This window comes from Mycteria americana, unplaced genomic scaffold (genome assembly GCF_035582795.1).
Source record: "Mycteria americana isolate JAX WOST 10 ecotype Jacksonville Zoo and Gardens unplaced genomic scaffold, USCA_MyAme_1.0 Scaffold_54, whole genome shotgun sequence".
In the NCBI taxonomy this organism is placed as follows: Eukaryota; Metazoa; Chordata; class Aves; order Ciconiiformes; family Ciconiidae; genus Mycteria; species Mycteria americana.
This window is the reverse complement of record NW_027445640.1, coordinates 865,598-893,070: the sequence shown is the minus strand read 5'-3', so window position 1 is coordinate 893,070 and position 27,473 is coordinate 865,598. Positions and strand designations below refer to the sequence as shown.

At 56.0% G+C, this 27,473-nt stretch overlaps 1 protein-coding gene and 1 long non-coding RNA gene across 2 annotated transcripts; both read left to right on the top strand.

Moving 5' to 3' along the window:
- The first annotated feature begins 4,131 nt into the window (after positions 1–4,131).
- LOC142404020 (induced myeloid leukemia cell differentiation protein Mcl-1 homolog) lies at positions 4,132–8,827 on the top strand. The gene is made up of 3 exons (XM_075490422.1): positions 4,132–4,747; positions 6,632–6,879; positions 7,375–8,827. Exons 1-3 carry the CDS (start codon positions 4,147–4,149, stop codon positions 7,489–7,491), a joined length of 966 nt encoding a protein of 321 aa, XP_075346537.1. The 5' UTR covers positions 4,132–4,146; the 3' UTR covers positions 7,492–8,827.
- Positions 8,828–21,311: 12,484 nt separating this feature from the next.
- On the top strand, positions 21,312–25,884 carry LOC142404025 (uncharacterized). Its single transcript, XR_012773714.1, has 2 exons — positions 21,312–23,381; positions 24,902–25,884. It is a non-coding gene; the product is annotated as an uncharacterized LOC142404025 (long non-coding RNA).
- The last annotated feature ends 1,589 nt before the right edge of the window (positions 25,885–27,473 follow it).

Sequence of the window (27,473 nt, the reverse complement as noted above, 5' to 3'; positions counted from 1 at the left end):
GCTCATTTCAGCTAACACTGTGCAACATCTCCCCCACCCCCTGGATATGTGAGCAGTGTGGTACCCTTCTCTGTGGGCTGTGTGGCTATGGAGTGTGTGTGGGGCTGTCCCCCAGGAATGGAGCCATGGGGTGTTCATCCCCAGCTATAGGGTGCAGGGAGAGCTGACCCCCAGCAGTGGGGTTGTCAGATTTGCATGGGGCTGTCCCCTAGCAATGGGGCTATGGGCTGTGCAGGCGGCCAACCCTTGGCAGTGGGGCTGTGGGGTGTTTGTAGGACTGTACCCTGGTGATGGGGCCTATGGGGGTGTGTGGGGGGCTATGGGGTTATATGTGCTGGGCCCTGGTGTCTCCGTGGGGCTGTCCCCCAGCGACATGGCCGTGGGGTATACATAGGGCTCTGGGGTGTGCATGGGGCAAGAAGGTGTGTTTTGGGTGGGTATGGGGTGTGTGGGTGTGCAGCAATGGGGCCATGGGGTGTATTGGATGTGCATGGGCGGAGGGGGGGGCATGGGGTCCATCCCATTCTGCAGCCACAGGGGCCAGGGGCCAAGCGGGGCCACCAGCCACCATCGCTCACAGCTGAGAAACAGGGGAGGGAGCACAGGGGGAGGTGGTTTTTATCCTCCTGCCTTCTAAACAAATCCCTGCCCCCCCTCCATGCTGTGGGGCAGGGGCTCCTGGTGCCCTCCTCAGGGGTCAGGGCTGCCCCACAGTGACATCCTCCCACACCGCCCCACTGTGGCTCCCTCTGTGTCTCCATTGGCAGCCATCCCGGAGGCTTTAACTCTGGGGTTTCAGCTTTGATGTCACATCTTTCCTTTCTAGAGTTTAACAGCCCAGCCGATGGCGTCACTGGGGTGGGCCGCTGTTCAGACAAACCCACTGACCTTCCCTAGAGCTGCCTGAAGCCTCTGCCCTGCATCTTCCACCCCCAGTTGGCCATTTTGCAGCCCCTCAAGCCCACCTCACAGCAGGGGCCAGGGCTGGGTGTTTGCACAGGGACGCACTGTTCCAGCCTCGTGCCAAGTATGTGCCGGTGTTTGTTTGTGCTGTAAAGCTTGGAACTGCCGGGGAAATATGTGCCGGGCGCTGCCCCAAGCTGCCAGAGCAAGCCGACCTCGCCTCTGTTATTGCTCCGGGTGCCAAGAATTCGCTTCCCGACAAGGACGCATTCCTTGGGGCCACAGCAAGGATTTTGAGGGGGCTGGGTTTTGTCTTGCTGGACCCCAGTGTGACCCGGTTGTGCTCTTGCCCTGGTTTGTGGGGGCAGCAGCTGGGAAAGGAGCTGGTGAGGGGGTGAAGGGGCACATGGGGTGGATGCACGTCCCTGCTTCTTGCAAGATCCAGGTCAAGAGCACTTTGGGGCATTCAGGATGGTGCTGTTCCCTGTGCTTACTGAAGCTTTCTCCTCTGCTGTTCCTGCTGGTGCATGCTGATGCTCAGGACAGTGACAGAGGCTTGGGTTTGCTGCAGTTTCTATCCCCAAAAATGCTGACTAGACAGGGGCTTCTTAACAGTGGCAGCTCCCTGTGTCCTCACTGCCTCCCTGGAGCGGAAAGACGCATTTGAGGAGCTGTGCTGGTGTTCTCTCCCCACATCTGGGGTTCCCTCCCTGTCCCCGTCCCTGTGTCGTCGTCCCCCCCCCCCCCCCCCAATCCCAAGGATCCCCTGCCCCCAAGGCCCTGCTGTCAGGGTGGGTGGGAGTTTCCCGGATCCCTTTCACAGGGCTGTTGGGGTTCAGCAGTGAGCCCACCTGCCTCTGCAGGGGAAACCAGAAACCCTCCCATGCTGCGGCCCCTGGTCCAGCATCTCATTCTTATCATGTCTTGGTTTGGTGACGCTGTAGCACCTCAGCTGGATGACTTGGGGCTGATGTCACCTTCCTAGGTGGGGGCTGGAGCTCCACTGCCGCAGGGTATTTGGGTGGCCTTTGGACAGAGCGGTGGTTCAGAGAGGCCCTGGCATGTGTCCCTGGCGTTGCTGGCCTGGCCACCTGTCTGCCATCTGGGCCTGCAGAGAAACTCTTTCCTGCTTTCAGAGGGGGTAACTGGGGATGTGATTTCTGGGGGCCCCAAATGCCAGTTTCCAGTGTGTGGGGTCTTGTTAGGCACAAAAAGGCCCTGAGGCTGGAGAGGGTTGAGCTGCACTGGTGCTTGGCTCCACAGGCAGAAATCCCCTGCAGGTGAGTGAGCTCTGCAGGACGGCAGCCACCTTTGCCCCCATGCCTCTCCCTCCATCCTGGCCTTTCCGAGAGGCAGCGATGGAGCAGAGTGCAGCGCCCAGGGACATGGTCCTGGCAAGGGGTCTGGCAAAGGGGTGCTTGGGAGACCTCCTTTCCTTCCTCACTGCCCAGAGCAAAGCCACCTGCATTGGCACAGGCTTCTTCCCCAGCTAAATTTTGCCCTAACTGGTGCAGATTTTGAGGGCATCAGGCAGAGTCCCGGATGTGAAGGAGGGGCCTGTGGCCAGAGAAGACCACAACTGAGAGCCGGTGCCCTAGCGATGCCGAGACTGGCCAAAGTGCCCCTGGGGTGTCCCAGGTGATGGGTGATGGCAGAGCAGGTCTGGCCTCTGGGGGCACCCACCAGCCATTTCACAGATGGCTGGATCCTGCCCGCAGCCCCGAGGTCACAGGGCACTGCCCTACTTTGTGACACCACAGCCCTCACGGAGCCGGCGGATGCAAGGAGTTTGCAAATAACGGGAGAGATGTGAGGCAACCCACCGATGACTGGAAGAAATGGTGCACTTCCCCATGAGCATCCAGCTAAGCAAGCCAAAGTCAGAGAGGGCTTTAACCAGATCCAGGTAAAATGCTGAGCAGGTGGGAAGCAACATAGAATCATCGAATAGTTTGGGTTGGAAGGGACCTTTAAATGTCATCTATTCAACCCCCCTGGCCGTGAGCAGGGACGTCTTCCACTAGATCAGGTTGCCCAGAGCCCTGTCCAACCTGACCTTGAATGTTTCCAGGGATGGGGCATCTAGCTTTGGGCAACCTAGGCCAGTGTCTCACCACCCTCAGTGTAAACAATTTCTTCCTTATATCTAGTCTGAATCTCCCCTCATTTAGTTTAAAACCATCACCCTTGTCCTGTCACTACAGGCCCTACTAAAAAGTCCATCCCCATTTTTCTTGTAAGTATTGAAAGGTTGCAATAAGGTCTCCCCGGAGCCTTCTCTTCTCCAGGCTGAGCAACCCCAACTCTCTCAGCCTGTCCTCGTAGCATAGCTGTTCCAGCCCTCTGATCATTTTTGTGGCCTCCTCTGGATCCGCTCCAACAGGTCTGTGTCCTTCCTGTGCTGAGGACCCCAGAGCTGGATGCAGTGCCCCGGGGGGGGGTCTCACCAGAGCACATCACACTCCCCACTTCCAAGCAGCCCTTTTGGCGTACACCAGCAAGGGCGTCCTGGCTCCCCGCATGTGCCAGGGCTTCAGTCCTGCTGGCTGCATGCTCACGGCCTTGCCGGGGGATGCTTTGTATTGCAAAAACCAGAAAGAAAACTAGGGCTGAGGCAGGGGAGGAACATGTGGCCCCTCAGAAAATGGTGCAGGCTGCAAGGACTGTGTACCCCGTGCCATGGGGGGGCTACGGTGGGGCCCAGCTTTGCCAGGGGGACTTGGGGCACTGCAGCACCCCGTGGTGCTGGGGTGGGGGAGGCATGGCAGGGCCTGGTGGTGCTGGGGGGGGGGGGGGGGGGGAGGGGCGGCGTATCAGCACGGAGGTACCCTGCAGTACTGCGGGGCTGTTGCAGGGGACCAAGAAGGGCCGGGGGTCCACAGCAGGGCCCGGCTGCACCGGGGGTGGGGGGGGTACTCGGTGTGGGGCCTGGCAGGGCCTGGGGCAGGGGGAGGGCGTCGGTGTCGTGGGGCCGAAGCAAGGTCCGGCGGAGGGAGCGCACCTCCGCGGAGGCGGCGACCATTTCGCCCCTTTTTCACCCCAAAAAGCCGCGGCCAGGCGAGGCGTGGCCCCCACCCCCATGGTACCGTTCCCTCGACGGGGCCCCGCCGGAAGCAGGGCCGGAAGTGGAACCGGCGCGGCCTCGCCCCGCCCCGCCGCACCCCGCGTGGCGTCACCGCCACCATATAAGCGGCAGCGACACTCAACGCCCGCGCAGGTCGCTGCCGTGGAGGGCTGGGCGCCATGTTCGCCGTGAAGCGGAACGCCGTCATCGGCTTCAACCTCTGCTGTGGCGGCGGCAGCGGGCCGGCCTTGGCGCCCGCCTCGGCGCCCGCCTCGCCGGGGGGGGGCCCGGCCCCGCCGCCGGCCGCCGCAGCAGCCCCCGGCGCGGCGGCCGCCGCTGAGGTACCGCGGGGCCTGATTGGCTCCGCGGGGACCTGGGCAGCCGCCGGCCGCCCTGAGGTACCCCGCGCGCTGATTGGCTGTGGCGCGGCCCCCTGCGCGGCGCTGCCTCCCGTGGCGCGGCCGGGCGCGCTGTGGACCCCCGAGGAGGAGCTGGACGGCTGCGAGCCCGAGGCTGAGCGCGGCCCGGCGGGGGACTCGCTGCCCGGCACGCCGCCCGGGCTGCCGGAGCCGCCCGATGGGCTGCGGCAGGACTCGCTGGAGATCATCAGTCGGTACCTGCGGGAGGTGGCCGGCGAGGTTGAGCCCGGCGTGAAGAAGTTCTTCCCGGGGCTGCTAAGCGGGCCTGGCAGGTCGGGCGATGCCGTGATGGAGAAGGCGTTGGAGACGCTGCGGAGAGTCGGCGACGGCGTCATGCAGAAACACGAGCTCGCCTTCCAGGGTGACTGGCGGCCAGCTCCTCTGCGAGGGGCGGGGAACGGGCGGTGTGTGGGGTGGGGGCGCCTCGGGTCCTGCTGTGGGCCCGCCTGGGCAGGAGGGCGTGAGGCCACGGGGGTGCATGGGACCCAGTTTCCCTCCTTTGGAGGTGATTTATGGGCTCCGGTCCCATCCCTTCCCAGTGTGGAGTCGTGGGGGTCTCTGGGGGCTTGTCCCTAGAAGAGAGGGGTACAGGGATGTGGATCGCCGGGAGATCCTGCCCCCATGTCTGCTCCCTTTGCCCCGTGTGTGTGTGTGGGGGGGCTGCAGGCTGCATAGCAGCGGCTGGGAGAGGCCTAGGCTGGAGCTGGCCCTTGGGGCTGGAGTAAGGCCTCTCTGCCACCCCCACCCCCCAGCCAGGGGAAGGGGGGTGGTGGTGGTGCTTGAGCTCTCGGTCCGGTCATTTACCGGATGGGATGTGGCCCTGGTTTCGAGGGAGTTAAAACAGCTGAGAAGTGATGAAAAATGAAACTGAACTTTGTTCTATTGGGAGGCAGAAAAACCGCTGGTAACGTGTGCAGAGGAGATAATTTAGTTACAGATTAGCCCCAGTTCCTCCTTGCATCCTGCTTTGTTCAGCATAACTATATGCAAATAATCCCAAGTGCCCCAAGATTAGTTAACTCAGGAGTTTAAACTCCTCACACCCCTGGCTTGGGTGGAACGAGGTTTCTGGGGGAGAAATTCTCTTGGACAATGTGCTTGGGTTGTAGCTGTTTTAATGGATTTTGCTCATTTCTGATGAATCCTAGAATAGCCATAGAAACTTGAACCCCAGTGCCTGGGCTTGGATGAGCAGGTGTTCTCACTGCAGAGTGTCCTGGGAATGTACTAGAAATGAGAACTGACCATTTTGACTGGTTTCATGTAACTTGGCAGTGAGCTCTTTTGGGGCTAGCCTGAGCCATGGGTAGTGGGGCTGAACTGCTGGCCTCTGGGCTCGTGCTGGGACTGCTTTTGGAATGCTCTACGACATCTGATCTCAGATCAGGATGGTGCCTGACACAGAAGGGGTAGCGTCTGTGTTTCCTCCTGAGACAGTGTGTGGTGAAATGCCTTCCTTCTTGCGGGAGTATGTTCCAGTTTTTTGTTTTTAATGCAAAGGGCTTCAGTTTCTTCCTCGCATCCTTAGCTGTGCTGACTGTGGGTTCAGTTACCCTGGCCAAATTCATGGGCGTGCTTGTTGAATGAGCCACACTTGGGAGGAATGTTCAGACCAGTGTGGGCTGGTGCTGGTATCTGAGGCTTCTGTAGGGATGGTTACCTTTGTGTGTGCAGAAGAGGAACTGGATTCAGGAAGGCTTCCTGTTAGTTTGAGCAATAACAAGCAATGCCTTTCAGTTTCGTAAAGGCTTGTCTTGTTTGCTTATTCGTGAGGCAGCACTGCAGGCCAAACTGGGAAATTCTGTTGATGCAGTCACTAAAACCACATTAATAAAATGGCAACGCATCTGCCTCGTTGTAGGTGACTGTCCCTCATTTCAGCTGGAGGGGCAGGGCTTGCGCCAGGCTGGAAACTGACTTCTGTGCTGTGGTTCTGATGTGGTGGGGCTTTAAAGCCCTTGTGACATAGGGGAATGTGACGTGCACAGAGATGGAAGCTGTGCCTCAGGTGGGGAGGAAGGAACTAGAAATGGGTTATGGGCTGTTTTTTGTCTGGCCCAGGCAAGTGTGAGCAGCAGAGCCCTCTGCAGAAGCAGCCAGGTACTTGCTCTCTGTCACTGACACTCAGCAGTGACTCTTAACAGCTTTTGGATGTAGAGCATGGGGGCTGCATCTTCTCACTGGTGGCCTTGTGGGGTATTCAGTGTCATGTGTGTGCCTGCCTCTAAACCAGCATCTCTTGCAGGAATGTTTCGGAAGCTGGAAATCCAGAAAGAGGAAGATCTACAGTTGGTGTGTGAAGTGGCTGCCCACATGTTCAGTGATGGAGTAACAAACTGGGGTCGAGTGGTGACGCTCATCTCGTTTGGTGCCTTTGTTGCGAAACACCTGAAAAGCATAAACCAGGAGAAGTGCATCAGCTCGCTGGCAGGGATCATCACGGATGCGCTCGTCTCATCTAAGCGCGAGTGGCTAGTGAGCCAGGGAGGCTGGGTGAGTCACTGCCTGTCCTGAACACTGCAAGCTTTTCAGAACAATCCAGTATTTTCCTATTTCTGTGACCTGCTCACTGACAACCACGTGTGTCAGCAAAGCACAGAGATGACTCACTGCTCCAGTTAAAACCACAGTCTGAAACATCTAGCCGGAGTTCTGATGTTCCAGGAGCTCTTTACAATGAGCTGCCTGAAGCAGTCTTGACCTAAAAATGTGCCCCTGCCCAGTGCAGAGGGGCAGCATTCCCGCAGCCGAGTCAGTCCCGGGTGCGCTGAGCTTGCTTGAAGCTGGTCCACAGCTGCTTTGGTGCTGTCTCCTGATTGCCCCCTCTGTGGGGCAGGCTGTGGCTGTAATGAGTCTGGGGGAGCGCACTCGGTGGATGTGCTGGGCAGGCTGCACGCCAGCCTGCTCTGCCAAGGAAAAAGGCTTTCCATGCCTTCCTGCCAAAGAAGGGTGGCTGGCGGGGAAATGACTTTCCCTTCTTTCTCCTAGGAGGGCTTTGTTGACTTCTTTCGAGTCGAGGACCTAGAAGGCAGCATCAGAAATGTACTGATGGCGTTTGCAGGCATGGCTGGACTGGGAGCAAGCTTGGCCTACATGTTCCGGTGAGCCAGGGTATGCAGCAGAGGGACAAAACTCTGGGTGGACTGGCTCTGTTTGGGGCTGGTGAGCTGATCACTTCCTCCTGTGAGTACTTATGAAGCTGGACTTGAGTGACCCGAGGAGAATATCTAGGTGTTCCCTGAGCAATCCTTTCCTAAGAAGGAAGGTGTGATCCAGTCAGATTGTGGGTACCCATGAGGAATTATTGCTTTGGGAACAGAAAGTGGAAGAATTGATATTCTGCTTCCTTCAAGAGGATGATGACAGAAAGCTCAAGTGGACTGCTTCAGTTTTATCCCGGAGGGAACCGATCTGCTTAGCAGCAAGCCAGTGAGCACCAGCAGCTCTTGTCTGGACTGAAGCCTCCTGGGCTTGGCACAGCAGCTGTGCGTGGAGCAGATGTTTCAGGGCTGTGGTTGTGGGTTTCTGGAAATAGCATCTTCTGCTGCTGGAGTCCTGCCTAAACTTGCGGCTTTTCTGCTGGAGCAGAAGCATTGAATGCTGGGCATTGTGCGAGCCTGTGCCTGCCCCCAGGTGTGCTGGTGAGCAGGCCTTTGGCCACTGCCGGCTCTGCACACGTTCGCCCTCTGGAAGTAGTAGAGCCATGCCAGCAGCAGAGACGTGCAACTCGCTGCCAGAACATGGGATGCTGCAGCCCTGCATGGCCCCTTTGCTCCCAGCAGGGCTTCAGACAGGTCACTGAGCAGGCAGAGGAGTGTTGGGGGTGGGCTCGGCGAGGCTCAGGGCAGTAACCACAGCCAGCTGCAGCGCAGCCGCATTGGCCTGTCTGGCTGATCTTGGCTACACTGATGCGACTCACCACACACAGGCAGTTTAAAAATAGGGAGTGCATTTGTAAGTATGTAAAACCCCACATGCAGGGGGGAGGCTGTAGAGAACCTGTAAATATAAATCTGTAGAATATGTACATTTTTACAGAGGTAATGATACAAAAAGGGTGAATTTTGAATGTGGTAGAACTGCTTATGGGTGCACTGTACTTCATTCCTCATGTGAAGTAGCATTTTTGTGGCAAAGCCTTCTCCTGCCTTGACTCCAAGCGAGACTTTCTCTGATGTACTTGAGCCACATTGCCAAGGAGCATAGCAAGGATCAGTGGCCTGGTGGACTCTCATTGTGCACATGGCTTGCTGGCAACAGTTGATGTTTCTGTTTATTTTAATCTTTTTGGTTATTCTAGCCCTTCTAGTGGGTGGGGAGCTGTGGAAGTCTGTATCAGTCGCTTCCTTGTCTTCCTTTCATTTTGATGAGCCACGAGTCAAACGAAGCTGATGTTTGAATGTAAACATTCTGGAGCAGAATAAAACTTGTCGGCAATGGACTGCAACTGTGTGAGTCCATTGGTGCCGGCCCTGGGCTCTGTCCCTGGTCCCCAGCTGGTAGCATTGCTTCTTGGTGGGCTTGCAGCGCTCACCCGCCTCATGTCCTCAGACCATGGATGGGTTGGTTCTTGGGGAGCTCTACTCTGTGGGACAGAGGCACAGTGAGGAACATCCTCGTCTATGGTGCTTGACCTGCAGCCTGAGTGATGCCTGATGGAAACCCAAGTGGAGAGCTGAAATATATTGTCAGGCCTGCTTGTTTGCTGAACAAGCACTTAGTTTTGTCAACAAATGTCTTTTGTTCCCAATCCTCTAGTATAAAACTTTCCATTTCCTGTAACGAGATGCTGATGTGCTAAATGTTCCTGCTCTGCTTTGCTGATGTGGGCCTATTAGCATGGATGCTGCCCCACAGCCTCTTGGTTATTAGAAAGCCGCTGTGGAAAACTGCTCTGGGTGTCTTGTGTCACCTGTTGGGGTTCCCCAGAGCTGCTCCATGCTGAGACGCTCTTCTCCTTCACTGTGTACGTGGGTGGGGAAAGTCCGTGAGGCACCTTGTGCTCAGTGCCTGCACGCTCGGAAACGTCTTTTCTTGCGGCGCCCCAAAGTGTGCTGTGGCCCCCTGGGTGCCTGCGCTTGGCAGCTGGGGCTTGTCACCCTCTGTGTCAGCAAGGCAGGGGCCTGCAGCCTCAAGGAGAGGGGGACTCTTCCAGGGGCCTGGGGGTGAGCTGTGCTCCTCGCCCCTTCCAAGGCGGGGGAGCCACTGTGTGGCTTTGGTCTTGTCCTTCCTCTGCCTGGTCGGGGATGGAGGAAGCGTGCGGCCTGCCTGGGGCTGGAGGGTGCAGCCCGGTTATGGGCAGACCTCGTTCAGGCAGTGGTTTGATGAACAGCTTCCTCCTGCTGGGGCCAGCTTTGCTGTGGGAGCCTTGGCTGGGAAATCCCTCTCCTGAGGGGCAAAGCACTTCCCTACCCCAAAAACTGTGCAGGTGGCTCCAGCCCCATGGGCCGTCAAGCCTTACTGCAGATGGGGTGAGGCAGGGGAGAGGTGACAAGTTTCCTGCAGTGCTGGCGAGGCCCTTGCTACCGAAAACAAGCTGGTGGCTCAGCCCTGCTATGTGGATATTGCAAAATGTTTTTTTGGTGTGGGTTTTTTGTTGTTTGTTTTTTCTTTTTTTTTAATGCTGTGTCTTTGTGGGCTATTTTGGGCCTGTTCAGTCCCCTGGGCTGTGGTGGGGCCTTCATGCAAAGCTGGGCCTTTGCCATGGAAATATGCAAAGGTGCTGGCGGGTGCGGAGGGGGTAGGGGCTGCTAGCGCTTCCTGGAGGCCACAGCGCTCTGATAATGCCTGGCTCAGTGCCGATAAACCGGGGCTTCCTCTTCCGCTCCAGTGAGGGCTTTTCGCAGAAGCCGGCTTTGACTTCTCTGAACTTCTTGTGTAAATAAGAGGGTGGGGGGTGGGGTGGGGGAATTAAAGCGGCCGCTGTCTGATAGTGTGCCGGGGAGTTGCAGGTTAGGGGCATCTTCAGCATGTGGCCTGGCTGACTTGGGGTCCCCCTTTGCCTGGTACTCCTGGGAAAGAGGGCAGGTGGGTATTTCTCACCATCAGCTGGGCTTTTGGGTGCTGCCCAGTGGTAGGAGGGGAAGTGTTGGAAAAGCAGCACCCTCCCCTCCTCCTGCCTCCTCTGCACCAAACAGGGCTGAACCAGGATCTGGCCCTGCTGCCTCTGCCATCAGTTCAGTTTGAAAGCTCACATTGACGTTGCTCGTGGGTGGTGGTGGGGGGGGGGGCACATGCAAATGCAAATGCAGAAAATCCCCTGGCTGGGCAAAAAACCTGATTCCTACCTATTTCTGCCTCGGTGGCCCCAATCCTGCATTGGGGGCTCGGTTAATATTTCATGTTATTTCTCGTGACAGGAGCCTGGGCTGCTTTTTCCCCAAATGTGTCTTTTTTTTTTTCTGGGGGGTTCCAGGAGGTTGGGGAGCTGCTTGGTAGCTGCCGCCCTATCTTGCTGGTACAGTGCTTCCCCTTGCAACCTGCCCTAGGGGGGACACCACCCCCCATCTGTGGGGCAAGGCGGTGTAGCCCCCTTCCAGAATTGGTGGCTTTGGGGGGGGGGGGTGCACTGTGGAGCTGGGTCCATGAGGAGCCCCTGGGAGCTGAGTCAGGGGGACTGGGCAGGGACAGGATTCCCCCCACACACACACACTGGGGACAGGTCCTTGAAACTGGGAGGCTCTTGGGGGGAGAGGGGATTTTTGGAGCAGCAACTATCCCCCCTGCAGAGAAATGGCTCTGCGGTCATCTGGGTGGGTGCTGGGGACCATTTTGCTCCCCCCCTGCCAAGTTCTCTGGGATTGTCCCTGCGGGGGAGAGGCTGCCGGGTGTGGGGGTGGGTGACTCATTTGGGCTGAGATGACAAATAATTTGGTTGTCGGTTTTGGCAGGCGGGGGATGTCACTGCACTCCTGTCATGAGCCTGTCAGGACTCATCCCCCCCGCTCCCACTGGAAGGGTGTGTGGCCAGGCCGGCTGGGTGGTCGCCTGGGGTCCCATCCTGTTCCTTCCCTGAGCTGAGCCCAGTGGTCGGGCCCCACTGCCCCCACCCACTCTGGCCCCTCTCGGGGTGCTAGGGCCGGGTGTCAGGGTGCACCCTTGGCTTCTGGCCCATCCCGCAAAGCTCTGCCCAGCAACAAGGGCTGCTAATAGCATATGGGGAAGTCACGTGGGCCTCTTCCAGGAACCCAGGCGTCCGGTGCGGCCCATCCCCCTCCCAGGCCCTGGGGTGACACTGAGGTGGTAGCAGACACCCCTCCCGGCTTCCCCCAGCTCACAAGCCTGGCCCTGGGGCCCAGGCCTTGGCCCCTCCTTCTCCTCCTTGCGTGGACGCCTCAGTCCCGTCGGCCCCCCCCTCCCCCCGGCATGGGAGTGATGAGGGTTGTAGGGTGTGTGTATTGAGGTATGGGGTGTAAACGGTGAGTCTGGGATACAGGGGTGTTTGTGTGGCTTTAGGGAGTACAGGGTACAGGGGTTATAAGGTGTATAGGGCAGAGGGGGTGTACAGGTTGTGGGTGGGGATCTGCAGCTATAGGGTTTATAAGGTGGGGGGGGCATAGGGGTGAGTGGGGGTATGGGCACTTATACATGTGTATGTGCACTGATGGGGGGGGGGGGGGGGGGGCAGGGTTTGAGTGTGTGTGTGTGTGGGGCTAGCCCAGCTGCAGGGCATAGGGTGGAGCGGGGCTGGTGTGGGCCTTGTGTGGCGCCAGCATGGGGCTGCTGTGGGGCTGTGGCCGTGGACCTGCCCAGGCAGGAATCGGCAGTGACTCAGGCAGGAATGTGCTGGCAGGACACGATGTTCTGGCAGCACCCATGCCCATGGCCAGCACCCGGTCCCCAGCCCTGCATCTGGCATGCTGCTGACACCCCCGTGGCCAGCGCCCCTGAACAACCCTATCCCACTTGGCTCACCCCCAGTCCCACACCCCACTGATACACGCATCCTGTGGGGTGCCTGGGAGTGGAGCAGGGAACAGGCAGGACACTGGGGTGTCCCCGAGCAGGACAGTGCCTGCGGGGACAGTGGGGGCAGGCTGTGGAGCAGCACAGCCCCCGATGGGGGCATGCGTGACGCATGGTCCATCCCCCCATGTCTCTGTGGGAAGCAGATGAGACGCCAAATTAGTTTGCCCCACGTGGCTGCTGTCCCTCTGGAGGTGTCCTGTGGGACGGGGGTGGCCGTGGGGTTCTGGGGAGCTATGGGCTGCGGGTGGCAGTGGTGAGTTGTGGGCGCAGGTAGCACAGCAGATGCAGAGCTGGGTCTGGACCACCACTGCATAGCTGGGGTATGTCTCCCTGCAACTCTTGTCTGCTGGTGGGGGGGAAATTGAGGGACAGGGCACTGGGGACCATGGTGTCCTGGCACCTCAGCCCCCCTCCTGCCCTGACCCAGCTCCTCACTGAGCTCCAGGGTGCAGGGGTGGGTGCTGCAGGAGTGCTTGGTGCTGGGTTTGAGGTGGGGGGCACAGAGGGTGCTGAGGGTCTTCTTGGGGGTCAGGCACTGTGTATCCCATGCCTGGGTGCCCTCCAGCACGCTTGGGAGCACTGTGGGGACATGGGGACTGTGCTGAGGATGGGGTGGGGTGAGAAGGCATGGGGCACCTCATGGCCAGGGAACAGTGGGGCTGGGAACATCGGGGGCACCCGATAGCTTGGGATGTATGGGGATAGGGGACACAGAGAGGACCCCATGGCCAGGGATCCATGGTGAGGGGTGACACAGGGCACGTCAGAGTCAGGCACCTGTGGGACGGGACACAGGGCACTCCGTGGCCAGGTGTGGGGACTTGGGGGCTCCAGGCAGCGATGACCAGTGGGAGAGGTTGTGGGGGTGGCATAGGGCTGCAGGGCTGGGGGCCGCTCCAGGGGGCTGCATTCATCCACTCTGGTGTCCCTGCCAGTGTCCCTTCAGCATCCCTGGCCAGGCACACCACTACCCTGTGCTGCACCCCTGGCCTGCATTTGACCGAGCACTGCAGGGCACCATGACAGCTAAGCCCCTGTTCCCACCCGCAATCCCCACAGCCATGCTACACCCACCCTGCGCCCACCCTGCACCCCCTCCACCCGCCCTTGCACCTACCTACACCTAGCACCAACTCACGCCCAGCCCCAAATCTGGCCTTCAGCCCCCTGCACCCAGCCACACAACCCCCCTGAGCACCCCACACCCAGCCTGGGTGTCTGCAAAGCCCAGCAACATCCCTGGGGCACTCTGGAATACAGCAGGACCCTTGTGGACCCTGGCAAAGACCAGTGAAAGCCCTGGGGCATTCTGGAGGGAAGCAAGGCTCCTTGTGGGTCAGGAAAGCCTGGGAAAAAAACATCAAGACACTCTGGAAAGGCAGGAGAGCCCCACAAGGGCCTCAGGAAAGCCTGGCAAAAGCTGTCAGAGACTCTGGAAGGCAGGAGGGTCCCTTGCAGGCTTTGGCAAAGCCTGGGTAAAGCTGTCACACGCTCTGGAATGAAGCAAAGCCCTGTCTGGACATCGGCAAAGTGTGGTAAAAGCCCTGGGGCACTCTGGAGAGAAGCAGGGCCCCTTGTGGGCTTTGGCAAAGCCAAAGGCAAAAGGCCTCAGGCACTGGAGAGGAGTAGGGCCCTACATGGGCTGTGGCAAAGCCGGCAAAAGCCCTGGGGCACTCTGGAGAGAAGCATGGTCCCTTGTGGGCCTTGGCAAAGCCGGCAAAAGCTGTCAGATGCTCTGAAAGGCAGAAGAGCCCTGCATGGGTGTCTGCAAAGCCTGGCTGTGGAAGACTCTGGAAGGCAGCAGGGCCTCTTGTGGGCTTTGGCAAAGCTTGGCAAAAGCCATAGGGAACATGTTTCGCAATGCCTCCTGAGACCTTACTTGGGCACCACAGCCCTCTTTTTTCTCTGTAGTGCGCTTTGGACCCCTCTTGCTCCCTCAGAACCAATCCTAATGCCTTCTTTGAGGCCCAGAACATGCATTTTGTCCTCTACACTATCTAGGATTCCTCTGTTCAGTCCCCTCTTTGCCATTTAGGGTACCTCCATTCAGCCCGTGCCCACAGCTGTACTTTGTTGAAATCCCCTTCAGAGTTCCTCATTGTTGTCTCTGAGGCTTCTTTGGTCTCTCTGCCCCCCTCAAGACCCCTCTGCTCCCTTTGCTGAGCTCTCCTGAGACATCCCCAGAGCCCTATGTTAGCTTGGGAGGGCACTTTTTTACCCCTTTGTTTCCTCAGAACCCCTCCTAAGTCCATGTCTGTTAACCAGGTCGGTCTTTTTGTCCTCTCCTCCATTTGGCATGCCTCCATGTGGTCCCTGGCCCCCTGAGGGCATCAGTACTTTGTTAAATTCCCTTTTGAGTTCCTCATTGTGTCTCCAGGACTTACTTGGTCTCTCTGGCCTCCTCAGGACCTCTCTAATCCCTGTGATGATGTCTCCTGTTCTGTCAGAACCTTTTCCGAAGCCATCTTTGTGCTCCAGAGCAGTCTTCTTGTTTCTATGGCTTATAGTACTTTTCTATTCAGTCCCTAGTACCCCGAAGATATCTCTGGTCGCCTCAGATCTCCTCTTGGGTTTTTCAGAGAAGGCGAGAGCCTTCTCTTGCCTTCGTAGTCCTCCTACGAGATGCATTTCTTGTATTTCCATGCCTTTTGGGGTATTTTCTATCCTTTGGGCCTCGTCTCTTTCTGTTAAGGGAGGTAGAGAGACTATCGAGGAGTCTTGGTGACTCAGAGTTGTTGGTGATTTACAGTAAATAATTCACTTGGCAACCAGAGATATGTTTGCAAAGGGATTTGTGTGGGATCTAGTTCTGCTTTGTCATTCAGTCCTATCCAGAATGTAGCTCTGCTAGAGGTCAGGAAATATGTCTGCTCTTGCTAGAAATGAATTGTAACTGCGTAGTGTTTGGTTTCTTCAATAGAAAACTAAAGCACATCGTTTCTGCTAATAATGTTGATACTGCATTTAATGAACTACTTTCCCATATGGGTTAGTATGACTTTAAGCTATTTTAATCTATTTAAATACAAGTTTGTGTTTGTCCCAGTAAAATTAAGCTTGACTACCGACCCGGTCACATGGCTGGTGTGATAGACAAAGTTGTAGCAAAAGAGCAGGTTTCACAATTTCCAGTAACAGTCCGTTTCTTTGTTTGGCGCTTTGCACAGAGCAGAACACCTGCCGCCGCTCCCCGGCTGCCCCGCTGCCTCTGCTGCCCGCCCTTTCCCGGGGGATTGTGCGAAGGCAGTTGGCAGGGCCCGGGGGGCAGGAGCCTCCGGCCGCCCTGCAGGGAGCTGGGTCTGCTCCTGGGCTGCTCTGGGGTGGGTGCTCTTCTCCTTCAGGCAACTGCGGCTCTGAGCTGGCCGAGCTGTTTGGGCAGCTGCGTTCTGACGTGCAGAGAGGCTGAGGTGTCTGTCTGAGGTAGGAGCTTCCGGGTGAGTCAAGGTTGAGCAGTGTCTATAGTAGAAAGTACACTACTAGTGCACAGCTTGTTCCTGGATCAGTGATGGTATAGGGGGTGTTCAGGAGCTGCAAGGTGGTTTAATCTTCTGCATTCTTGTTATTTTTATTTTAGGTGCATTGCGTTTTTTTGGCGTTTCTGAGTTCACTGTAGAAGGAACCTTGTTTTTTTCACTGGTTCTGTTGGATATTGTTAAAGTTGTTGACATCATCTTTTTCTATAGGACTGATGGTGAGATTATCTAGCAGGGGTTAGGGTGAGCATCTTGTATGCCTCTGTATCCGGAGTTTCAGCATTTCTCAAGAAAGCAGCACGCATACTGGCATAGTGTTTTTTCAGGGCATGGGACAGCTTGTCACCTTTCCCAATCGCCCATAAAGTACTGTGTTGTCCCTAGAGCATTTGCAGCCTGTGGCAGGGCCCTTCCAGGCTGTAGGTGTCTGAAATTCACTGACTATATGGGCCTGTAGCAGAGCCCAGAGCCTGTGGGATGTCAGAGGATAGGAGGTACCTGCAGGAGGCAGGGCAGGGCTTGGAAGAGCAGCTCCTGAGGAGCAGCCGACGCAGGGGGTTCAGGGGTGCAAATATAGGGCAGGAACTGTTGGAAAGGAGTGGGGTTCCTTCCCCAACAGTTCAAAAGAAGAGAAGGCGTTTCTAAAGTTTCAGGACCAAGGGATGGTTGGGAAAGGGAGGCAGTGGGTTCATCAGTCGTCCTCAGGTTGGTTTTGCAGTGGGATTCAGCTGTCGATGAGGTCTGTTCTGTTTGAGTCACTCTGCAGCCAATACTAAGGTACAATGAAGTTACAAGAAATGTAGTGTCAGCCGTCAGGGCCTCTACGTCACCGTGCATAGGGCTGACTATCAGATGGGTCTCATCCCTGCAGGAGGCCCCAAAGTACAAGCTCTGGCGATGATAGAGCCGAAATGGATGACGGGCTGTTTGGAGTTAAGTGGTAATGGAGGGGATAGGGTGGTTTACGGCTATTTTAACAGGGACATATCATGGCTTAGGTGTGAGCATAGGAAACTTTGTCAGAGCTATGGCTCAGAGACACCAAGGGCCAGAGAGGTAGGAGGATCGGCCGTACAAAGCAGGCTGCAGAGGTAATAGTACCCATTGCTCATTTGGTATGTGAGCTGTACATTAAAATATACTGTCCAGAACTCAGGTCTCTGCTCCTTGTACCTTTTAGTCACCACATTCCCTGACTTAATTTTCACGTCCATCCCTTCACCGTCCATCCAGATGTCATGGTCACTGCTACTTAGAGGCATCAACGAGGCGCTTATGTCCATGGCAGATTTCTTGCACAGTCTTCCCTGGAATTTCTCGGAGAAGAGTATGTACATTATCCCTGCTTGTAACGGTCTCTGTCCAGGAGTCTTTTCTTTATCGCAGTCCCTGGGCGTGCAAGCCTTCTCTATTATCCCAGTTTTGCTTTTTTCCCTTAACTGTCCAATGAGGCTTGCTTTAGTATCAGTCACGGCAATTATGCGCTCTTGTCCTTGTTTATCTATTGTGGTTTTTAGCACCCATTTCTGTAGCCGTAAGGTGTCTGTTTTAGATCTCTGAGTCGCCACGTCATGCCATCATGGTTTTTCCCATCAGCTGACCACCTCTGTAATTGCATAAGGGGCTTCATAGGTAATGGGGCTTGGGCGTCTTGAGCCGCTTTCATGGCAGGCCTCTCATCCTTGGGGCTTCATCCGTTGGGCAGTCTTGGTTGCCACATTCAGAGCTCTTGCAACAGAAGGTAAGAATTGAACTTCAGGCTGAAAGCAAAATAAGAATCCAAAAAGCAGAAGGAAAATCAATGTCCCAAGAATCAAATTCAGAAAAGGACAGAGAAAACGGTAATAGAATTTCCCCTCAGTATAGTACCTGAACACATACTGGATCTTTTCCTTCCATCCAAGCTTACAAATTCCTCATAGGAAGTCAGCCTGTGTCAAAAATTAGAATAAGCTTTTCTTCTTTTTTTTTTGTCCTTCTGTGATGGCACTGTGTGTCCTCCTGCAAGGCTCTTGGAGGTGTGGAGGAGCTCCCTGTAGCACACCTTGGTTCTTGGAAAGTTGATAAATTCAAGGACTTGGCTTCTTTAGTGGAGATGAGCTTCAAGTTCAGGGGTTACATTGATGTTTTTGGTTGTGTTTCGAGTCTGTCTGTCCCAAAGCCAATGGGACATGCTCAAATGATAAATCAGATGCAGGCAAAGACCGTGGGGCAGACTTGGTCTGTGCTTCACTCTTACATGTTTCAGGGCAGCTCTGCTGAAATGTGGTTTCTACAAGAAGTTGCCTGGTGCACAGGGTCCCATAACGAGCCCTGTGCCTGTCACAACCCATCCAACCTGATCCATGTCGGGGGCAAGCAGCAGAAACAAGCCTATTTCTTTCCCTTTGGTGCCTGATCTCCAGCATAGGGAAAGTTTTCCTGGGAAGGCAGGGAGAAAGCTCCAAAGAAATCACAGTTATGACTCCAGAGGAGCCCGAGACTCCAGCTGCTTGAGGGCTAGGCAGGTGCTGGCTTGTGGATGGACTCCAAGATGCTGGGGAAGGAGGGAAAGCAAAAAGTCTTTTGAGGGGAGGATCTGTCAAATCCCCTTTTCTCTGGGTGGAAAAAACGCAGCAAATGCCGACAGCCACCCAGGAGGAGCAGAGTCTCCCAAGGGAGTGGAGGAGGGATCTCAGAGGGGTTGCATGAAGCAGAGGCTTTATGGGGCTGTGGTTTCCAGGGACAGAGAGAGCCCTAGAATCCTCTATGAAGTGAGGAAAAAAAAAAAGGTGCATTCAGGCACAGTCATTATGGCAACACAGAAGCTTCTGGTTAGCTGGGCTTGTTTCTTTGACTCATCATCATCACAACAACAATAATGAAAGCCATTTCCTTCCTCTTTTTCTCTCTGTGTAATGGACGTCACCGTTGCTCTCTGCAGGAAAGTCACCAAGCGCTGCACCCCCAGCCTGGGATGGCAGGGAACAGAGCTCTGCTTCTCCTGGGTGAGTGTGGCAAAGGAGGCTAGTGGGGAGCATGGCGAGGTCTGGTGCCTGCTGTCTTCCCAGGGGATGGACAGCCTGTGTGGATGCCAGGAGGTAACGTGTCCTCAAAGAGCCCCAGTCACCCAGTGAGCTTTGGGGGCTGGAGGACAGAAGCTCCATTTCCAGCACAAGCTCTGCTGGACACTTGTCCCTTGTACCTCTTTGAGGCATGTCTGGATGGGGTTTTGCTCTGCCCAGGGGAAGGGAGTTTTTTGTTTATCCTGCCAGGCTGAGGAGATTTGGATGGAGCAGTGGTTGTCCCTGTCACAATGTAGGCTCAGGGCTTTCTCCTTGGGGTGGTCCCATTTGCTGAGGAGGAAGGAAACTGGGGTCCAGCAAGGCTGATGGGTATAAGCGTGGTGAGGATGGGGATGCCATGCTCTGGGGCGGTGAGGAGTTGGTGGTGGGTGTCTTGGGGACCTAGCAGGCCTTGCCAAACTCTACCCTGCACAGGATGGTTCATGTCCAAGGCCAGCATCACTCCTCTCTATGCCAGGGACACTGCAGGAGACCTGGCAGGCACATCCCAGGGGTCCTCATCCCTTCTTCTTTTCGTCCTTTCAGCTCCAGCCCTTGTCCTTGCTGGTGCGTCTCTTTGCTTGCAGATTTATGATGACAGCCCTTGGGGCACTGGACAGTTCTTGCTGAACAAGGCAATAGGCCCTGGTGCCCCCTCGAGCAGCAGCAGGGCATGGTGTGACTCTGCTGTCCCTCCACATGCCGCCTGGCTTAAAAGATGCCAGGCAGCACCGGGCACCAGCTCTGCTGTCCCTCTGAAAGATTAGACAGTCCCCCAGAATCCCACCAATGCCCTAGAAACCCCAGTGAGCATTGGGGTTCTGCCCTCTTTCCCCATCCCAGCCTATGTGTTCAGGGTTGAGGGCTCCCCACCACGCATGCTGTTGCACTGCATCTCTGCTCTGTCCTGCTCTTCCCTCCTGCCTGGACCTTCATGGCTGCAGAGGCAGCCCTGCTGACGCTGGACCTGCCCTGGAGCATGATATTCCAGGAGAGAGCATGACCCTTAGGTGCTGGGGCTCCCACTTGCAGTAACACCCCATGGCTTGGTACAATGACAAGCTCTTGGCAACCACAGACATGGACACCTACAGGATCAGAAATGCCAGGCAAAAACAAATGCACAGAATGAATGCCAGAGCCCTGGCTCCACACACGGCAACCACGTCACCCTGCCTCCTGTGGTGAGTGACATGACCTAGGGATGAGCCCTGTTATCCCCTGCCCCAACACCCCTGGGCTTCGCTGTGGACCTACTTGTCCTGCCCTGGGACAAATGCAGCTCCTGTGGGGTTAACGACGGCAATGCTGTTGGATTTGGGGTGCTGCAAGCTGGGCTATGGGGGCTTTTTTCCTCCCTTCCTCTGCAAAATGCATCCCTCTTTCCAGGGCCCCTTTCAGCTGCTGCTCTTGGGGTCTCTTTCAGACTGGCTAATCCTCTGGCTCCTGTTGTACACGGTGTTCAAGGGGGAACTGCTGCCCATGCAGTGGTAGGGATGGGATGGAGGGACACATCTTTGGTGCGCTATTACAGAGATGGAGCTGGCATCATTGCGTGATACGCCTCGGCAGAGCAGCATTCCATCTCCTGACCTGAGACCCACCACACTGGCAGGTACCACTGCTCCTTTTCATCGCTAACTAAAAGGCAGTCTTGGGTTTTATACGTTTCCACTGAAGGTAAGAAATTCCTGTGTCTTTGGGTCCTCTGTCTTCCCAGGGTCTCATCTGGTGGGAGCTGCAGGACAGAGAGGGTGAGAGGGTCTGTATGATGTCTGAGCTGGGTCTGTCCTACCAATGCCAGTGCAGGAAACCTGGCACCTGCCCACCACCAGAAAAAGACCTGCCCGGTCACAGCCCCCGGCCTGGCTCCAGGACACTCCCTGCAGCCATCTCGAGGTCTTGGCCCTGCAGAGCTTTGGTGGGGTGGGATGATTGTCCCTTCCCTCCAGCGTCTTGAGAGGTGATGCAGCTCCAGAAGGTCCATCTGATAAGATGTGCCCTGTCTCCCCCACCCCATTCCCCCTGCCCCCATTTCCTCCCCCCATTTCTCCCCCCGTGTGATGGATGCACTTGACCTCTTAATCAAACTAGCAATAGTTTGGTACAGGCTCCAAAGGAGGTAAAGGCCTGAGCCGTGGCTGGGCCAAGTACTCCTCTGGTTCTGATCTGTTCTCTGAGAACCCACAAAGACACCAAGTGGCACAGTGAGCATCAGTCCATATGAGCTTGGAACACCGATCATGCACGAATAGCAGGTGGCTTTTCCAAGACTCATTTATCGAGGAACAAAGTAAGTTGTGGGTACAAGGAGCTTCATGCATATCTTCCCTATCACATGTAATTTGACTATGAGCCAACCACTTTATCCTATAAATATGACAGCCTAAGGGAGCCTTCTTTGAGCTCTCCCTACTAGGCAGCATGGCTGCATGGCGATCTCCCCTTGAGCTGGGACACCTCTCAAGGCTGCTCCTCGAGGCAGAGAGGCCTTTTACCAATGGCAGATCTTTGGTAAGCAACTGATATCGTGCATAACCTTGTAGTATGGTAACTTTAATTTTGTCTTGGTAACTTTGATTCCATGCTGAATTGATAAATTTTGCATATGTGATCCCTTAGACGTAAACCGTTGTCCAAGTCTGAAACTAAGATTGGACCTAGCCACACCTAAGCTCCATCAGGGGTTTAGAAAGGAAGGGGGTCTACTCTGAACCTCGTGACTCAACAGGAGGGTCCTCCGTACCTTTTGTACCCCCGGTCTATCTGTGAATAATTCTAACTCGAGTGTAACCCTATTTTCCTTTGTGTGTTTCTTCCATGCAGTAATTAATAGAGTGAACCTTGCCATCGAGCTGTGTTAAGTCGCACTTTTATAACATCATATCAAACCCACTTTTGCTAATACCTTTGACAGTGATTTTTAAAGCAATCTAAATCACTCATTCGCAACACCCCGTTTCCCTGCCCGTCTCCCCATCTCTCCCCCCATCCATGTCCATTCCCCCCCTGTGTCTGTCTCCCTGTCTTGTCCCTGTCTCCCTGTCCCCCTCCGCGTGTCTCTCCATCCCCCTTTCTACTGAAATGTACCCCACACTAGTCTGCCTCATGCGAGTCTTTTCCCCACGCAAGTGTGAGTCTTCCCCATGTGAGTTTTTTTTCCCACGTGACACCCCCCCCACATCCCCTGCCCTCCTATCTCCTGCGCCCACTCCCCCCTCCCTCCTCTCTCCCCTCTGCCCCCCTTCCAGCTCTCCCTATTCGGCACCCAGGTGCACAGAAAGCTGGGAGGGCACACAGCTGGGACCCCAATAAAACTGGGGGGGGGAGGTTGATGGGAGGACCACTGCTCAGGGACTGGCTGAGTCGTTGGTTGGTTGGTGGTGAGCAATTGTTTTCATTTGTATCACTTGTCTTTCTTGGATTTTATTTTTCTCTCTTTTTTTTAAATTATCTTTTCCTTACACTTTGTTGTTGTTTCTTTTTAATTATTAAACTGTTTTTATCTCTGTCATGGTTTAACCCCAGCTAGCAACTAAGCCCCACCCACCCGCTTGCTCACTCCCCCACAGTGGGATGGGGGAGAGAATTGGAAGAGTAAAAGTGAGAAAACTTGTGGGTTGAGATAAAGACAGTTTAATAGGGAAAGCAAAAGCCACATGCACAAGCAAAGCAAAACAAGGAATTAATTCCTCCTTCCCATGGGCAGGCAGCCATCTCCAGGAAAACAGGGCTCCATCATGCGTAATGGTGACTTGGGAAGACAAACGCCATTGCCCCAAACGTCCCCCCCTTCCTTCTTCTTCCCCAGCTTTATACGCTGAGCATGATGCTATATGGTGTGGGATATCCTTTTGGTCAGTTGGGGTCAGCTGTCCCAGCTGTGTCCCCTCCCGGCTTCTTGTGCACCCCCAGCCCGCTCGCTGGTGGGGTGGGGTGGGGTGAGAAGAGAAAAGGCCTTGACGCTGTGTCAGCACTGCTCAGCAGGAATGAAAACACCCCTGGGTTATCAGCACTGTTTCCAGCACAAATCCAAAACACAGCCCCATACCAGCGACTGTGAAGAAAATTAACTCTACCCCAGCCAAAACCAGCATGTTCTCCACCCCTTATTCCATACCATTTATGTCATGCTCAGGTCCTGCACTATCCAATACATCCTCATTAACCACCACCCCCATTCCGATGCTTTGATATAATACACAGATATCATTCCCTTAGTCTATGGATCACCCCTGTGAAATGTCCATTAATGCCCATAAGATGTCCACAAAATGTCCACTGAGTTCATTTAGTCCATGACTTTGGGCTCCATCTGTTACGGTGGTCACTCAGGACAGGAGAGACGGTGTGTTGCATGGAGTTATTGGGCATCAAAGCCAGCTCAGGTCAGGTCGCTGCTGCATTTGTACTGCTTCTTGTAAGACCTGTCCTCCACTGGTTCAGGTGGTTCCTGCTATAGTAACTCCTATAACATGCAACCTAAATCCCGGGTTACAACAATTTAAAGGTATTTCCATTACAGTCTCCACCCCTGCTCCCTTTGGACCAGACCATCGGGTTTAACATTGCAATGAACTCCTCCCCTTACCCCTCCTCCTGCTTGGACTTATCCACAGACTGCAGTCCCTTAGGGGTGTACCTGCTCCAAGTGGAGCCTTAGCTATGAACCACAGTCTCTCCAGGGGTATACCTGCTGGAGCATAGTCTTATCCACAGCCACAGTTGCTTTGAGGTGCACCTGTTCCAGCATGGCCTTCTCCAGGGGCCACAAGCCCTTCAGAGAAACATGCTGCAGCACAGACATAACCATGGCCACAGATGCTTCGGGGTGTCCTGCTCCTGTGTAGACTCATCTACGTCACAGTCCCTTCAACTCGAGTTCACACTGGAGTTCCAGCCTGTCCAGTGCAGCAGCACAGAAACAGCAGCGATACCATGGCCATCTGCCAGCCCAGGCACATCGCCATTGCTGTTATCACAATGTTCCCAGGCACAGCAGAGTCAGATGATCAGCAGCAAAGCAAGCAGTGTAAGCAAAAAGCAGCCACTAACGAGCACTAGACTCTACTAGACAGTAAGGCAAGCAAGCCCCATGGCAAACACAGGAGCCTGGCGATTAATAGCTAAACAGCAATAACAGCTATAAATTTAATCTAGCACATTCCAATCAAACCTGTTGTTATCCTGAACCCTTCGAGCCCAATGTTGGGCACCAAAAAGGACTATCGTAGTTTAACCCCAGCCGGCAACTAAGCCCCACCCAGCCAGTTGCTCACTCCCCCACAGTGGAATGGGGGTGAGAATCGGAAGAGTAGAAGTGAGAAAACTCGTGGGTTGAGATAAAGACAAGGAAAGCAAAAGCCACTCACGCAAGCAAAGCAAAACAAGGAATTCCTTCACTCCTTCCCATGGGCAGGCAGGTGTTCAGCCACCTCCAGGAAAGCAGGGCTCCATCACGCGTAATGGTTGCTTGGGAAGACAAACACCATCACTCTGAATGTCCCCCCCTTCCTTCTTCTTCCCCCAGTTTATACGCTGAGCATGATGCCATATGGTGTGGGATAGCCCTTTGGTCAGTTGGGGTCAGCTGTCCCAGCTGTGTCCCCTACCAGCTTCTTGTGCACCTGAGTCCGCTCGCTGGTGGGGTGGGGTGAGAAGAGAAAAGGCCTTGATGCTGTGTCAGCATTGCTCAGCAGGAATGAAAACATCCCTGAGTTATCAACACTGTTTCCAGCACAAATCCAAAACACAGCCCCATACCAGCTACTATGAAGAAAATTAACTGTACTTCAGCCAAAACCAGCACAATCTCAACCCACGAGTTTTCTCAATTTTACCCTTCCAATTCTCTCCCCATCCCACCGGGAGAGGGAGTGAGTGAGCGGTTATGTGGTGCTTAGTTGCCAGCTGGGATTAAACCATGACAACAAGGTTAGTTGCAAGCCCTGCCTGGCTAATGCTTTAGGCTCTCCATGTTATTCCTACCATCTTGATAAGCCATCCTTGTTCTCTGTTGCTGTTTTATAGTGCCTTTTGCTCCATAAGCAGCAGTACTCATGCCGTGCAAGCATACCTGTCTCCCAACCTCTGCGAAGTAACTCTGCCAAAGACAAAGAACGAAACAGTCACGGCACAATCGACAGCAAGTCTGCCTCTCAAGGCAGCCAACAGGCCCCTTTCTCTTGCCTCTTACTCTGTCCAGCTAGGCTGGAAAGTACGGGTGGTGCAGAAACTGCTACACCCTGTGACTTGTCTCAGGTTGTTAGCTTGACCCTTTGTATAGGCTGCTGAGGTTATCGACTCTGCACGGGATGCAGGAGAGCTTTACATCAAGTCATGCCTTTCTTCTTCGGGCAGCAGCAGTTCTGCTGCTGCTACAGGCAGCTGCTTTCTCAAGGGCAAGGAGCTGGGACAACAACAGGCTGCTGCACACTCCAGTGCGTGCAGATGCTGTTCCTGGGGTCCTGGTGCAGGGGAAACTGAGGTACGTTCTGCACTGCTGATGGCTCTTCACAAGGGAACCGTGCTCTGGTTTTAGCAGGAAAAGGTGTTGGTCACAGGCAGCCATGTATCGCCGTTCACAGGTATTTGGCAGGTGTCTTGCTTGTTCAAGTAGAGGCGTATTTCTTGCCTTGCAGTCTTGATGCCAAAATAATCAAGGGTTCAAGTTACAAAAGCCTTTTGACATCAAAGCAAGATGGCAGCTGGATTTCTACCAGCACTGTATTTCAGCTGTGTTGCTAGCTGAAAATGGCTTGTAGGCCATTGAGAGGGGTCTGAATTAAAGAAACCGAGTGTTGAAGTTATTGTTTTAAGATGGCAAATTGGGCAGCCAAAGGAACTGAGCTGCTCACCCAACAGTGGCAGAACAGCCCATCCAGCCTACCAAGTACTGTGTGTTGCAGGCAGCAAAGTGCAACTGCCACGGTTGCTAGCATGAGCGGCAAGGAGTGCAGAACTACGCTGCGGTCATCTGCTGAGGACACCTAATATACCAACATGCCTCTTCACCTTCCCTGCTTCATGTCTAATTGCTTTACACGCTGGAGGGCAGGGTGGTGAGTAACATTGTGCAGCACCTCTTATCTAAGTGACAAGCCCTGCACAGGAAGCCTTGTGTGTATGCAGGATTAGGAGAGCAGATTACTGACAGCACAGAGGTGAGGAAAGGTGCAAACAACACAACAAAGCCCAAGGATCACCAGCGTATCACTCATATGCAGATCAGCCACTTGCAGCTGGTCTGCTGGGACGCGCCGTTTCCTGCATAGCTGCCCCCTTGCCCAAAGCAGCTTTCGGTCTCGTCTCGCCTGCCTTCGGGGTGCCATCTGTGTCGCCTTATTTTATTTCAATCTCTCTCCAGCATCTGTTGGCTGGCTGCTGTCACTCCCGCGACCCTGGTACCACATGCAGACTGATACAGCAGTCCCTGGGGCTTCCTCCGGGGGAAAAAGCCCTGTTCCCCAGGCTCCCCGTGCTGCTTCTCCTCCCCAGGGAACGGGGTGGGGAGCACGGGCAGAAGCAGCCACCTGACTTTTCAAGCAGTCGGACGCAAAGGGCTGAGCCGCTGCAGCCCCCGGGCCACGTTCCGGCAGAGGCAGTGAGGATCGCCGACGGGGCGGGGCGGGGCGGGGCGGGCGGGCAGCCCGGTGCCCAGCAGCAGTTCCTGTCGCCGCCGCCGCGCAGAGAAGGGTCCCCGCGCGCGCGGCTGCCGCCCGGCGGCCGAGGCGAGGTACTGCGGCTAGGGAGCCGCGCATGCGCGGTGGCGCCCCCGTGCTCCACGCTGCCCTCCGCCGGTAACAGCACCGCGATGCTGCGGTGCTTGCGGGGTGGTGCCGCCGCGCTCGCTGCTGCCTCCCGGGAAAGAAACGCCGCCGCTGCTGCCCCGCGTGCGCGGTGTCGGCGGGCGCTCGGCGCGCAAAGCGCGGAACTGTAGCGCCGGTGCCGCCGCTGGGCCGGCGCCGCCCGCCGGGCGCTCGCTGCTGGTGCCCGCCGCGCCGTGCTGCCGCCCGGCCTTCGGCGCCGGCTCCGGCCCCTCCGGCACGCCCTCGGTGGCCGGCGCATGCGCGGTGCCCGGGACCAGCACGGCGGCGTGCCGGGCACGGGTCCCGGCGGCGGCGGGTGAGGGCCGAGGCCACCGGTGAGGCGAGCGGGGGAGCCCCAGGGAGTTACCCCCAGGGCAGCCCCAGGGAGTTACCGAGCGCTGATAGAAGGGAGGAGAGGAAGGAGGCGGACGCCCCCCCAGGCGCCTCCCAGCTCGCCAGAGCTCCCCCTGAGCCTGCCCCGGCTCCGCTCGCCCCGCGCAGCTGCCCCCAGCTCCAGCTCCAGCCCCTCCCCTGAAGCCTGTCCCGTAGCCTCGGGCCGCCCCCAAGCCCCGTTGTGACAGCGGCAAGCTGGCTCTCGATGCGTCCCCAGAAGCCCCTGCGGAAGGAGGGGCTCTGGCCAGGGGCGGTCTGCGGTAATAACGGTGGCTGCTGCTGCTTCTTTCCCTCTCCCAGAGGCCACGCTGAGGACCAGGTTGTCCCTTCCTCCCCTGGGGCTGCCGGTGACGGCACCCGCCTCAGGCTTGCGTGGGTTGTCTCTGCCTGGCCTCGCTCTC

Bases quoted from the DNA above. Each gene is read 5' to 3' on its own strand.
- LOC142404020 (XM_075490422.1), top strand. From the start codon at position 4,147: ATGTTCGCCGTGAAGCGGAACGCCGTCATCGGCTTCAACCTCTGCTGT. The intron at 4,748-6,631 runs GTGACTGGCGGC...CATCTCTTGCAG, and splicing joins ACACGAGCTCGCCTTCCAGG to GAATGTTTCGGAAGCTGGAA. The intron at 6,880-7,374 runs GTGAGTCACTGC...TCTTTCTCCTAG, and splicing joins TAGTGAGCCAGGGAGGCTGG to GAGGGCTTTGTTGACTTCTT.